This window comes from Protomyctophum bolini (genome assembly GCF_963924005.1).
Source record: "Protomyctophum bolini genome assembly, chromosome: 11".
Classification (NCBI taxonomy): domain Eukaryota; kingdom Metazoa; phylum Chordata; class Actinopteri; order Myctophiformes; family Myctophidae; genus Protomyctophum; species Protomyctophum bolini.
The window spans coordinates 30,949,863-30,963,475 of NC_137872.1; the positions used below are offsets into that span (position 1 = coordinate 30,949,863).

Here is a 13,613-nt window from a genome sequence, read left to right on the forward strand (position 1 = left end):
TCACAGTCCAATATTAATATTGATACTAGGCATGTCCCGATCACGTTTTTTCCCAGATCATTTGAAAATGACGTGATCGGCCCCGATTTCCGATCACTTGATCGGATCAACCCTCCTAAAGACACACCAAGACTCTCTTGATGGGACGAGAGAATATGGCCACAAGTCAGACTTAACGGCTTAGGACACTATCGCGCCGTTCATGTACGTTTGCTTGACGTTTATAATCTATGTCTGTTTAGTGAGTCCTTTCTTGTCCCTACAATACCCATAATTCATTTTGCAAGCAACAATCAGCCTGGAATGCCCATATGGTCCATTACATAAATTTGATTGTTGATGTCAAAACCCATCATTCAATGTCATGGTCACTGAGGACTGCAGCTAAGTAAGGTTTTAGTTGACAGCATTTCCGTTTTATGCCTGCAAATGGAACAGTAGCCCCACAACAAAACGTTGTCATGTCAATGTACCGTATGTGTCCAACGAGTAACAATATTTGGGCACGTCTTCTAAATCGGTGGTTCCCAAATATTTTAACTCAAGACCCAAAAAAAAATTAAGATGTTTGCCCAGGACCCAAACTAGTGAAAACGGCAGATTTTTCTTTGATTTCTGCATGAATTTTATGCATATTTGGGGAATATATTTGCAAAATGTTTTGAAATAATAATTGTGTAACAAAATGTGGTTAACAAAAATGGGTCCTGTGTGACCCAGTGTTTGGGGACAAGTGTTCTAAATGGTCGGGATGTGAATGTGACGTTCCGGGTGTTTGTGACGCCGACCTGCACGGCTGCGATGGCCGCCTCGTCCTGGCTCAGCTTGTAGAGCTTCTTCTTCATGTTGCTGAGGATGATGGGGCGAGGAGGAGGGCTGACACTCAGAGACTGGTTCCTGGGCCCCAGCACGTCCTCGTGCTGCCACTGGAGGGAGACAAACGCAAGGTTCAAGCAAGTGTTGAATTTGACCGCAAATTTAGATTTGAGTTTTATTCATAGTCTTTTGAATTTAGTTTTAGTCATATTTTCAACTGAAAAAAGTTTAGTTTTAGTCGACTAAATATCATACGATTTTAGTCGACTAAAATGTATTTTGGCGGTGCCTTGATGGCGTTGCAATGCCTGATTTTAGACGTGGTTGCATGCTGAAAATAGCCCATCTACAAGCTCACAACGCGCCACAACACGTCGCGCAGCGAAGAAACAAATACTCACACACACCCCTTTCAGGGCTCATATCTCACCTGGAACATGGCGATGTGCAGCTGCGTCCTCTGCAGGCTGACCTTGGCAGCGTCCAGGCTGGCGTCCAGCCTGCGGACCAGGTCCAGCTTCTTCCAGGCCGTGTCGTAGGAGGAGGCCAGCACCGTGGCTCTGTTCAGCAGCAGCTGGGAGACGCGGCCCGACGTCATGCTCTGCTCCATGGCCTTCTTACACAGCTCGTCCAGGGACACCTGCAGGGCACAGGACAGTGGTGGGCATGTTGAGAGCATGTTTGGATTGACTTACTTTAACCCATTCTGACCCGAGATCAGATTCTAAAAATGTCTGTTTGAAAATGACAGTTTTCTGAAAAAGCCATGTTTCTATGTCAGTCGTTCTTCGATTTTTCAAAAAATAGCAGACCTACAAGCTCGTAAGTGGCGCGCTATGAGCTTGTAGATCTGCTATTTTTCAATAGCTAAAGCATAACATAATGCTAACACCAAAAGGGGTTCTCGCCCAAAATGGGTTAAATCCACAGTTCATTTTGTCAACAAAATGTTTTTTTGGCGGAGCCGATTGTAGATCAGCTATATACACAGGACAATCTTCAGAGCATTTTCACACCAAACATAACATTACTATTTATTTATATGCATAATACTATGCACTGTCTACATGTTTCACACAGATTTTTTTGTATTTATCTTTTGCTTAATAGTTACTGTATCGATTTTAAATCATTGAATTGTATCGCCATGACTGAACCAATATTGTCCATGTATCGTATCGCCCGCCACTGGCAGTTAACGATTTCAAAACGCATGCATTTGGATCCACTCGTGTCTCACCTTGCTCTCGGCCCCAAAGTCCTTGGCCTCCACCTGGGCCACGAGGTCCAGGCCCAGGGCCGACAGCGTGCTGCAGAGGGACAGACCCAGGGTCTGGGTCGGGAGGCCCATCAGCATCTGACGCACAAACTCCGCCGTGAAGGCCTTGATGGGACGCGTCATCTGCTCCTCGCTCACCACCGCCGCGCTGGGGGCCGCCACGGCCCCCCCGGAGCCTCGGTACAGGGGCTTCCCCAGGCCCAGGGGCCCCAGGGGCCCGTTGCAGGGGGAGGGCTCCTCCGCTCCCGGGGGGCAGGTGCCTGGGGAGGACAGAAGGGGGCGCTTATCGTCAGTGCCTGAAAGTGTCCGAGAGAAAGTCACGGTACCAAGATAAACGCAAGACTACTGGGAGTATATTCTCCATATGCTACACAACACGAGATGTTAGAGATCAGAACGTGTTCTGAAGTACATGTCATAACTAGGGATGAAAATTACATGTCAGGATTATTGTGGCAAAATAATAATTGCGTTTAACGATATCGAGATAATCAAATGACTGTCGAAGACGAGTTCACTTGTCTTTTCAATTACAACCGTTGCCTGCCGAGCAACAGAGTTGACTCATCTTTTAATGTTTTATATTGATTACGTTTGAGATTGCGCTATATTACCGTCTATTAGAGTCTCCGTAACTAGGTGATAAAAAGGTTCTCCCTCATTGACTTGAACGGTGGCCAAGATATTGACAACCTGTGGTTGACAATATTGACAACTTTTTTATCTCGGATTCTAATCCCAGATTCCTCTTCGAATCAAAAGCAGCTACATTTGCGGCAGATTCCAAATTAATTTCGCCACCCGACTGCCAGTGTCCCGCAACCCCGTGTGGGGTCCCGACCCCAACTTTGTGAACCCCCGGTATAGAGGGTTAAGTGGTGCTGAATTCTGCAGCTCAACAAAAGCCATTTCATCCTTGTGTATGATGGAGAACAATTTCACAATAAATTAAAATCATAACAACAACAATGGTCGTCCCATCTCTAGTCATGACGTAGGGGTATGTCCTTACCGGACAGCGTCTGTGAGAAAGAGGCACAGAGCCTGAAGAAGTCCCTGATGGTCTGCAGTCTCTTGAGGAAGAACACCTCCTCGAGGACCTGCCTCTGGGACAGGCTGTCGAAGAAATGCAGCTGGGCGGCGCGCGCCTCTCTGATCACGTCCACCTTCCTCCAGGCCGACGGCACCTCCAGGGAACTCAGCTGAAACACACACGGAGCGCAACGGTATGACGTGTCAGGTTTATTCATGCATTCTCAAACTCTGTTTAAAACATTTTCCCATTGTTTTGGCATAGACACGGATATGCTCTAAAAGTGTGAAAACTATTTTTCATTTCAAGTTCAACTGCCCTTTAGTCCCACTTGTCCTTCAGGTGTGGGTTTAAATGATAGGACAAGTACTTTAACGTATGAACCAACCGTAAAGCCAGCAAATGCCAAGCAACATCTAAGATATATATAGTATAGTAAGATATAATATAGACATATTGGGCACACATTCATTCTGGGTGGATTCTGGACTAAGAACTTAATCAAAGATCAATACAGTTTCATCTTCTTTATGTGGGTGGATAGAAACAAATGGACGCTTAATAAATACGGGTCCATTAACAGACTGCCCTGACCGGCAGCCTACAAGCAATCTGGGCCGCAATGGAGAAAAACAACATGGTCCAGTGGGCCAAAGATAAAAACAGGAGCTGGATTAAAAACCTTCTCAGTGAGCTGTCCGAAGGCGGTCTCCAGCTGTGCAAACATGCCATCGAAGGCCACCAGCAGCATCTGGCCGGCGGACATCTTGGGCGTGTCCTGCGCTGGTCCGTCCATGCTGCGGGGCTGGATGAGTTCAGAGTACTGGGCACGGAGCATCCTGAGCGCACACACACACACACACACACACACACACACACACACACACACACACACACACACACACACACACACACACACACACACACACACACACACACACACACACACACACACACACACACACACACACACACACACACACAACACCAGCCATTAGAAGGTGGACATTCTAACCATCCATCAGGAGACCACAAGGGGAGGTCAAAGCAATTTAACATAGAAAAGGAGGTATCATTCTCTGCCAACGTTTTCCCCTTTTCTCGTTTGTACATGGAGAGGAAGAATCCCCCTCCCCATATTTCTGTCAGAAGCCCTTGAGGGGTGATTTCTCCATTGTGCTACCGTACCGTGTGATGTGGAGGCAGTGAGCCTGTGAGTCCTGGTCCAGGCCCATGGCTGCGGGGTGCAGGCCGCCGTGCAGGCCCTCGGCCAGGCCCTGCAGACCCAGGCTGGCCTGCAGGCCCTCGGCCAGGCCCTGCAGACCCAGGCCGTCGGAGCACTGCTCCACCAGCGTCTCCAGCTCCGCCAGCATGGCCTCCAGCGTGGGCTCTCCCTTCAGCATGCAGCGCAGCGCCTCGGGGAAGATGATCTGACGGAAGTTGGTGTTCAGCTCCTGCATCAGGAGGAGGAGGACACATTCATTTCCCATTGCGTGGAAAGACTAAGGGCTGTATTTTGCGTGTCTTAAGTACCAGGTCTTATTCCCTAACTTGAGTAAACTAAAGACCTGGAGGCGTGATCAATGCTCTTTGGCCACTCAGAATAGCAATGGCATTGACCACGCCTCCAGGTCTTTAGTTTACTCAAGTTAGGGAATAAGACCTGGTACATCTATCTATCCTGAACATCGCTCTATTAATTAATTTATAAACCTTATAATTGAACCTCATATAGGCTATAGGTTCAAATCCACTTCTAACCAGGGGCTAGGAGTGCTGGACACCCACCTGTAGACAGGTGTAGACGGCGTTGGCCAGGTACACGGCCTGGGTGGTGTGCGTGGGGGCGGGTTAGGGTTATACTACCCACCTGTAGACAGGTGTAGACGGCGTTGGCCAGGTACACGGCCTGGGTGGTGTGCGTGGGGGTTAGGGTTATACTACCCACCTGTAGACAGGTGTAGACGGCGTTGGCCAGGTACACGGCCTGGGTGGTGTGCGTGGGGGTTAGGGTTATACTACCCACCTGTAGACAGGTGTAGACGGCGTTGGCCAGGTACACGGCCTGGGTGGTGTGCGTGGGGGTTAGGGTTATACTACCCACCTGTAGACAGGTGTAGACGGCGTTGGCCAGGTACACGGCCTGCGTGGTGTGCGTGGGGGTTAGGGTTATACTACCCACCTGTAGACAGGTGTAGACGGCGTTGGCCAGGTACACGGCCTGCGTGGTGTGCGTGGGGGTTAGGGTTATACTACCCACCTGTAGACAGGTGTAGACGGCGTTGGCCAGGTACACGGCCTGGGTGGTGTGCGTGGGGGTTAGGGTTATACTACCCACCTGTAGACAGGTGTAGACGGCGTTGGCCAGGTACACGGCCTGGGTGGTGTGCGTGGGGGCGGGCAGGTCCAGGTCGTGGGGCAGCAGCGTGCAGCGCTGCAGCAGCGTGGCCAGAGCGCTGACGTTGCCGCTCATGCTGCACAGCTCCTCCAGGAACCAGGCGCCGTCGCGCGACGTCAGGTCCACCAGCTGCTCGCCGGCGCTGGCCGCCGCGCCCTCCATCACCAGGTTACGCCTGCATGGGAGATGGCGGGAGAGACAGTGAGTCAGAGTTGGAGAGATTTTAAGGCCCATTCATGCTCCAGTTTTAGGTGATAAAGGCGACCGCCGAAACTGTGGTTAGTGAAAACAGAGAACTGTGTTCGGGTGAGCGGTGAGTCGCTTGTCACCGCGGCGTGACGACGTCATGTTGTAGTTTTCGGTGGTCACCTTATCACCTAATACTGGAGTATGAATAGACCTTTAACACAATCGGTGCCGGGATTTCTTTCAAAATAACAGCTCGGGGGCCGCAGAAAAAAGTGCACTATATGAAAGTCAAAAAACAGCAGGCACAGATAATTCCATAAATGTTTTACACTCATTCCCATGGTCGTTGCTGCTCACCTGGTGAGCGCGCACAGCGCTGTGGTGATGATGCCGGCCAGGCCGAGGGAGCCCGGCTCGCCGTTCTCTCGCAGGAAGACGACGATGCAGCGCTCGATCTCCTGCAGCTGCTCCTCGCAGGCGTGGGCCGTGGTGCCCTCCGCCTTCAGCCGCTCCGCCTGGCGCAGCACGCGCCCGTTGGTGTCGGCCGCCTGGTGCTGCAGGGCCAGCTCCACGCCCTGGAGGAACTGGCAGGTGGAGGCGGGGGGCTGGGGGGAGAACAGCACCTCGTACCTGGGTAGAGAGGAGGAGGAGGGTGGCAACCTAGCATCACCGTTTCTCACTTACAGCACATTTTAACAGCGGGCGAACAGCTCTGAGCGATAAAAACCTCCTAGTTCCTGCTGTACATACATAGAGTAATGACCGTGTTCCTGCTGCCATTACTGTAAAATAAACGTAATTAACGTGTCACCTTCCTGCGTGGAGGGTAAACGTAGCAACACATGAATTTGATTGGCTATCGCCGGACAACTCCGTACAAAGACAAAACATGTTTTTTGATTTATTTTTGGACTTTTTCTGCCTTTATTGGAGAGTGTACAGTATGGTGACAGGAAATGGGGAGAGAGATGGGGGGTGACACGCGGCAAAGGTCGTTGGGATGGGATTCTCGACACGGCTTAGCAGCCTAGGTGGCCGGAACTTATTTTCATGTTTTTGAACGACGTTCCTCCGCCCACTTCGACTATCCGCTATACAGCACAGCACAAACAGGTTTTTCTCTATTGCATGAGGGGGTCTTTTCAATTACTTTTTTCATTTACTTTGTATCATTTTTAGAAAAAAATTATAAAAGAAAAAATACAACTATTATGGACGGGGTTGTCTGTTCAAGGAATATTTCACTACAAATAACTGAGTACTGACTGTCTGTAGATGAGCTGGCAGTGGTCCACGGTCATGTCCGGCATCAGCTCCTCCATCCAGGCCTTCCACTGATGGGCTCGGTGGCGCAGCAGCGTGGCGCGCGGGTACAATAGCGCCACCGTGGCGTAGCTGTGCAGCTGCTCCAGGCAGCCCCGCAGGGCCCCACGGCGCTGCTGCAGCAGGGCGCTCACCTCCGCGTCCAGGCCCTCGCACTGGCTGATCAGGTGGGCCTGGCCGGCGTTCTGCAGGAAGGCTGTGGCCGGCACGTAGCTGGGAGGACCTGGTGGAGGAGAGATGGAGGTGGAGAAGACCAGATAGAAAGACAGTCAGAGAGGAGAGATGGAGAGAGAGAAGGAAGCTCACTACCTTTAGCTTCTGCTATTTTGCACATTCAAGAGAATTACAAAGAAGCTCACCAGCTTGCATAACCTATATAATAATTTAGTTCTTAATTTTATAGGGTAGTTTACTGCTCATGTATGATTTATTCTATTATGCTAGTAGCAATGCGCAAATGCTTGCGAGCTAAGACGTCTAAAGTGTAGAGGAGGCATGACAGGAAGTCAAGGAATTCAACCCATGTATGACCAACGTTCACAGTAAATGGTGCATTTATCTAGCGTCTTTATCTAAGGCGATTTACATATTGTGCATTACACCCATCTACACCTGTAGGAGCTCCAAACCAGGTTGAGTACCATAATGACATTGGCATTGCATTACTACTGATACGACATGAGAAGTCCAGTGTCTCACCGAGGTCTATGGGGCTGCTGATGTCCTGCAGCAGGCTGGCCAGCTGTGTGGCCTCCAGGCTGTTGAAGGCTGCCTGGTACTGGGAGATCCACTGGTCCAGGTCAGACAGCTTGCTCTGGATGGCCTCCTGCACCGTCCGCTGGCGCGACTGCAGCTGGGTGTGCTCAGAGTACCTACACGCATGTTCACCGGGTTTTAATCCATTCTCTGGACAGGAAAACCTTCTGGTGTTTTAAGCATCATGTTATACTTTAGCTATTGAAAAATAGCAGATCTACAAGCTCATATCGCGGCACTCTGTGCCGCGATATGAGCTTGTAGATCTGCTATTTCTTTTTCATCTTGAAAATGTGGCACAAATCTTTGAACAAATATTCTTTAAGCGTGAACGTTTTTAACTGAAATATTTGCTTCTGGGGGTCCCTGAAATAACATTCTGAGGTGAGGGTCGGCGGCCAAATTCATATAATTCTGGGGGGTCCTTGACATGAAATAGTTTGAGAACCACTGATATAGAAACATAGGGTTTACAGAAAACTGTCAGGATTTAGAAGAGGATTTAGGAGGTCCAAATGAGTTAAGGTAAGGCGCTATAAGGTCATGAAAGCAGGAACAAGCTGGCCAAGAAATAGTATCTATCCCAGAGCTGTCATAGTCATAAACTCTGCACAGACCTGAGATACTTGACACATGACACTTCATGAACCTTTTATGGAACTATTGTGCAATATGTAAATAAAGAGATTCTGATTCTTTCAGAATCTCAGGAATACAATATATCTACAGTAGCATATCTGCTGGGGAGGCGGCATCCAACCACCGCAGTATATCCAATCTTATACCAAGCCATGGGGGATATGTTGTTGTTTTTCCTGACCTTTGCTCCAGGGTGAGGATGAGGTGGTCCGGGCGGTTCTCGGCGCCCTCCAGGAAGGCCACCTCCTCCAGCAGCTTGGCCTGCATCTTCTCCGCCTGGCAGAGCAGCTCCGTCAGGGCCAGGTACTCCTCCACAGACTCCTCCACCTGCGGCAGCGCCGCCAGCATCTCCTCGCGGTTTTTGAACCAGTTCACCTGTTAACGCGCGCACGTCGTTGGGAGGAAAAGGGTTTCTATTTCGTCCCTGCTGACCGCCAGAGGCGGTGCTTTAAGCATGAATATGTCCTTCGCGCATGCGTCGTCGAGTGTTGTATACAAACAAAGTCAATTTTGACCCCGTGATGACCCGAAGTAGTCTATATCTTCCGGCAGTCTGCAGGGGATCAGTCTCTAATTTTTCTCGCGCGTCGTGGTGAGAAATTTGCACTGGGCTGCGAGGTATTGCTATGCAATACAATATGCAGCTACGGTGCCTGTACCTGGTCGCCGGTAGTTCTGTGACGGCGTGACTGCCTGTCGGAGTAGCGTTTGTTCGCCCTCCAGGAACTGCGACTATGGTTTTCTATCTCCTCGATGAATGGAGTTTATTTCGCGGATTCACGTGGACGCAGGAGCGTCCAATCTCTCTCGCCGGTAAGGAAGGCTAACCCCCCTCGGACAAAAGGTACGTTATCGTTTAAAGTGGTGCTATCCCCGCTAAACAGACGTCCAAATGATATGATATATATTTTTATCATGGCATAAACTCTTGTGAGTAGAGGCTGCGTTCGCGCCGCCTCCCTGCTCTGCATAAAAGTTTTTTTCGACTGTGAACGCTAACAGACGTTCAAATTATATGATTATTGTATCATGGCATAAACTCTTGTGAGTAGAGGCTGCGTTCGCGCCGCCTCCCTGCTCTGCATAAAAGTTTTTTTCGACTGTGAACGCTAACAGACGTTCAAATTATATGATTATTGTATCATGGCATAAACTCTTGTGAGGAGAGGCTGCGTTCGCGCCGCCTCCCTGCTCTGCATGTTTTGTTCAACTGTGAACGCTAGCGCTTATTATAAGCGACTATAAGACTTGCCGAAGGATAAGAACACTGTCATAATATTACCTTCGTTTGATAAACACGCTACTGTCAAGCTTTGGTTAGCCCCTGCTGATGGCAAGCATTGTCGCTACATACTCTCAGCAGTCGACATATAACTTATGACTTAAGTTAGTTAAGGCTAACCGGCATTTTCTGTTTGACAAGCCCCGCTGGCCAAAGCCATATACCAATATTGGCAGCATTCAAGCTTAACCGCTTTTGCGAATAGCTTGTATTCTTGTTGTTGTTATTAGCCCGGTACAGGAGCAGCTACCTGCGTCCTCCCAGGGTATTGATGTTGCTACCAGTATAGTCTGTAGCTAAATAGCTATTGGTGTACATAGCCTGTCTGGTTGTTAACCCAGCTGGCCCCCAGCAGTGGGCCTAGCTGAAGCTGCTACCAGTATGTATTATTATACAGTATGATTTTATATTATTTTATTTTAATGTGAAGCACTTTGAGTTACATTTATGTATGAAAATGTGCTATATAAATAAAGTTTATTATTATTATGTCTGGAGCTCAAAGCTCCATTAACAGTTTTTGCATATACAGTGGGTGCAACTTGGTTTGTCCACCTGTAGGTCCCATTAACCCAGCTGGTCCCCAGCACAGGGTATCTGGCACTGCTGCCAGCGTAGCTCACAGCAGCTACCAGTAGTTTAAAGTTAAAGCTGTTTATGAACAGGCTATAGCTTGTCTTGTTTTTAGTAGCCCAGCTGGTCTCCAGCATAGATCTCTAACTGGCGCTGCTACCTGTAGTTGTAGCCCAAGCGCTTATTATACTATCTAAGATAAAAAAAAAAAAAGCTATCTGTGTATAGCTTGCTTTACTGTTTGTTGGCCCAGCTGGTACAGGGCAGGCAGCGTATGCGCTCCGCTCCTCCAGCATACGGCCAGCTTGATGTTACTTACTACTAATGTTTGTTAGCTCAAGCATTTATTAACAGCTATCGGTGTATAGCTTGTTCTGTTCTTAGCTGCAGCTGATACAGGCAGCGTACGCGCTCCCTTCCTTCGGCAGGTGGCCCCTATTGGTGGAGCTATCGGTTGTAGCCTTTTCTCCAAAACTAGCTTGTGTCGGTTTATTTAACCAAACTTCTGGCTGGGGTAGGCAGCGTTAGTGCTCCCTCCTCCCAGCATGAATGCGTAGCAGTGCACACTTGACTAGTGTATTGGAAGTGTCTTTTGTTTCGCTCTGGACTAGCAAACATAAATTACAATAGTCTGGTTGCCCTTTCAGGGCAACCACACTAATAATAATGCACTTGGAGTTTGGATAAATGTCATAGTGCTGGGATAAGCGTTCGCATAGGAAACACTACAGCTGCTACATAGCAGCGTCCAAACCTTGACTGGAGGCTACTTTATTATCATAATTTATAAGTAAGCCTCCGCCGGGGGTACAGGTAGCGTACGAGCTCCCCTCCCCCACCGCGACCATGCAGGTCGCACAGTCTATCTAACAGCAACATCTGTGTGCTGTTTCTATGATGCACTTTACATCTGGTTGAATCTCAAAGTGCTACAATGAGCATTTGCATAAAACGTAAATGCATGCTGCGGCAGGTATAGCAGCATTCAGTTTTTCGATTAAGTCATTAGATGCCGATCTAAGTTAAAGCCTCTGCTGGTACAGGCAGCGTCCGCGCTCCCTTCCTACAGCATACGGCCCCACCCCTAGCAACCAGTAGCGTCCGCGCCCTGGGCTAGTTGGGACTGGTGGGCACCGGCCGGCCCAAAGGAACCGGTGCCACCACAACGGAAAGTTCCCACTTTTGTACCTCGAAAGCCTCTGCTGGTACAGGCAGCGTACGCGCCTCCTCCCCCCAGCATACGGCCAACACCTAGCAACCAGCAGCGTCCGCGCCCTGGGCTAGTTGGGACTTGTGCGCACCGGCCGGTCCAGAGTAACCGGTGCCACCACAATGGAGAGCTCCCACTTTTGTACCTCGTATGAAGCTCTCCTTCAGCCGTGAGCCAACCTTGGTCCTGCCCCGTGTGCCAGGAGGAAAAGGTCTGACCGCTGGCTACAGCAGATCCGAGAGGGCTCAGCTATCTGCGGAGTTGGCCCACATGAGGTCCATGCTCACTTCGGATGACACCTAGGCACCTCGGAGGGTGCCGAAGCGCCTCCCTCTCTGATGCCACAGCTGACTCGAGGTTGATGGGCTCTCCCCGACAGCTTAAGCTATGCACTTCCATGACTATGAGGAAGATGCAGAAGGCAGTGCCTCCCAGGCATCAGAGCCAGCCTCCCACTTCTCAGCTCATGCGCATAGCCGTGGAACGCATACTAAAGCAGGCAGTCGGCTCCTCCAAGCGCCTACTGCAGACGCGGCTTTGCCGTCTTCGCCGTCCCCCACGCCTGTACCTGAGTCAGCTACAGGCCTGCCGGGCGGACGATCAGGGCTTTCTCCCATCTCTATACCGATGGCGAAATCCTGGCAGCCCTGCCCTGATTGAAAAAAGTGTCCTGAGACAACCCGTTACGACTTGACACTTTAATAGATTGGAACGCACAAGGCGATAAGGGCTGGCCTGGGTTACATGCCAGCCACCAAGCCTGTCACTGCATCCCTCATTGTGTTCTCCAACGAGGCCCGGCGGCGGAACGCTAGGTGACCTCGACCCCAGTACAGGAGCACAGGCAACCTGCTCACTGGGGCCTCCTTTTCACACCTAATAGTGGCAACGTTAATACTGGCTCAGCCACCTTGGGTGTATCACTGGAGGCATTGGCGTCATGTCCTCAGAGCACGGACGGCTGATGCCCATCGTATCTCTAGCCCGTCGCCAAGCCGGGTTTCCACAGTCAAGCTTGACTGATGAGACTAGGCCAACTCTCCGTAGTCTCCCTGAGGAGCCAGGAGCACTAGGTGGTTCAGCCGGGGCGAGAAGCGCCGGAGCGAACCATCCAGGTGGGGAAGACCAGGCTGCAGCTTGTAGGCCTACGACACATCACGCCTCCCAAAGGGCCGAGCTCCAACATTGATGAAATCATCTTGACTGCCCTCGGAGCTCACGTATCACCGCTGGCCCACACTAGAGGCCAGCGTGTTCCCTGGCGTCCCACGCAGGGACCTGACTGTGACTTTCCGGGCTGTGCAGCGCCTTCTGACGCCAGCCCCCCATATCCGGCGGGTCAAAATGGCCATTATCAGCAACATGACGAGAGCCCTACTATCAGACCAGGAGTGATGTGTCCTCCTGCCCAAGGGCGCAACAGAGGCTGTATATCCTCAGTCACACTAAGGGAAGTCCGATCTACATACTTCCTTGTGACGCAAGACAGACGGGTGTCGACATGTCTTGAAGCTGATGGGACCCAACAGGTTTATGAAGTTCGTGCCAGTCTACTGGGCCGAACACGGCAATGTGCTGGAGCGGCAAGTGGTGTGCTCCGCTCTACAGCACTTCCTGCCGTATTTTTATTTAACCTTTATTTAACCAGTAAAAAAAATCACATTGAGACTTGTGTGCACTTCCTGCCGTACAGGAGAGGCGAGCACATTCTCATACGTTCGGGCAACACCTCGATCGTGTATCACGTAAGTCATCGGGCAGGGCCACGTTGCTTGGCTGCTGTAGGTGTCTATGGACCCCCTCCTGACTTGGGCAGCCTCCCCGCCCGATCAGCCTATAGGCAAGTTGTCTGAGTGGAGAGCGGGACTACATGGTAGGCTCTCCCTCCCATCGAAAGCTTCCATGAGGGGAGCGGTACCCCATCCAGTGGTGGTGAACACTAATCAGAGGCTACCCCGGCAGAGCGGAGGTGGACCTCCTCACCCTGGACCTCACTAACCTCCCTGGTTCTCCCTAACGGAGACACCCAGCCCACCGGGCCAGGACGCAAGGGTCCGACGGTTTCATAGAACCTGAACGCCACAAATGGCTGTCAGCCTGCTGGACTTCTTAGGC

General features: G+C 50.5%; 1 protein-coding gene across 1 annotated transcript in view; it reads right to left on the reverse strand.

Annotated features, from left to right (window-relative positions):
- smg1 (SMG1 nonsense mediated mRNA decay associated PI3K related kinase) overlaps positions 1-13,613 on the reverse strand; it is a 70,092-nt gene that overhangs the window by 7,698 nt on the left and 48,781 nt on the right. Inside the window, exons 46-56 of the mRNA XM_080776890.1 lie at positions 8,615-8,808; positions 7,738-7,910; positions 6,982-7,261; positions 6,073-6,345; positions 5,467-5,701; positions 4,317-4,582; positions 3,811-3,967; positions 3,108-3,297; positions 2,057-2,355; positions 1,247-1,456; positions 789-926 (exon numbers count right to left, since the gene is read on the reverse strand). Of these exons, the coding sequence (XP_080633016.1) occupies positions 789-926; positions 1,247-1,456; positions 2,057-2,355; positions 3,108-3,297; positions 3,811-3,967; positions 4,317-4,582; positions 5,467-5,701; positions 6,073-6,345; positions 6,982-7,261; positions 7,738-7,910; positions 8,615-8,808 (2,415 nt within the window). The remainder of the gene's footprint in view (positions 1-788; positions 927-1,246; positions 1,457-2,056; positions 2,356-3,107; positions 3,298-3,810; positions 3,968-4,316; positions 4,583-5,466; positions 5,702-6,072; positions 6,346-6,981; positions 7,262-7,737; positions 7,911-8,614; positions 8,809-13,613) is intronic.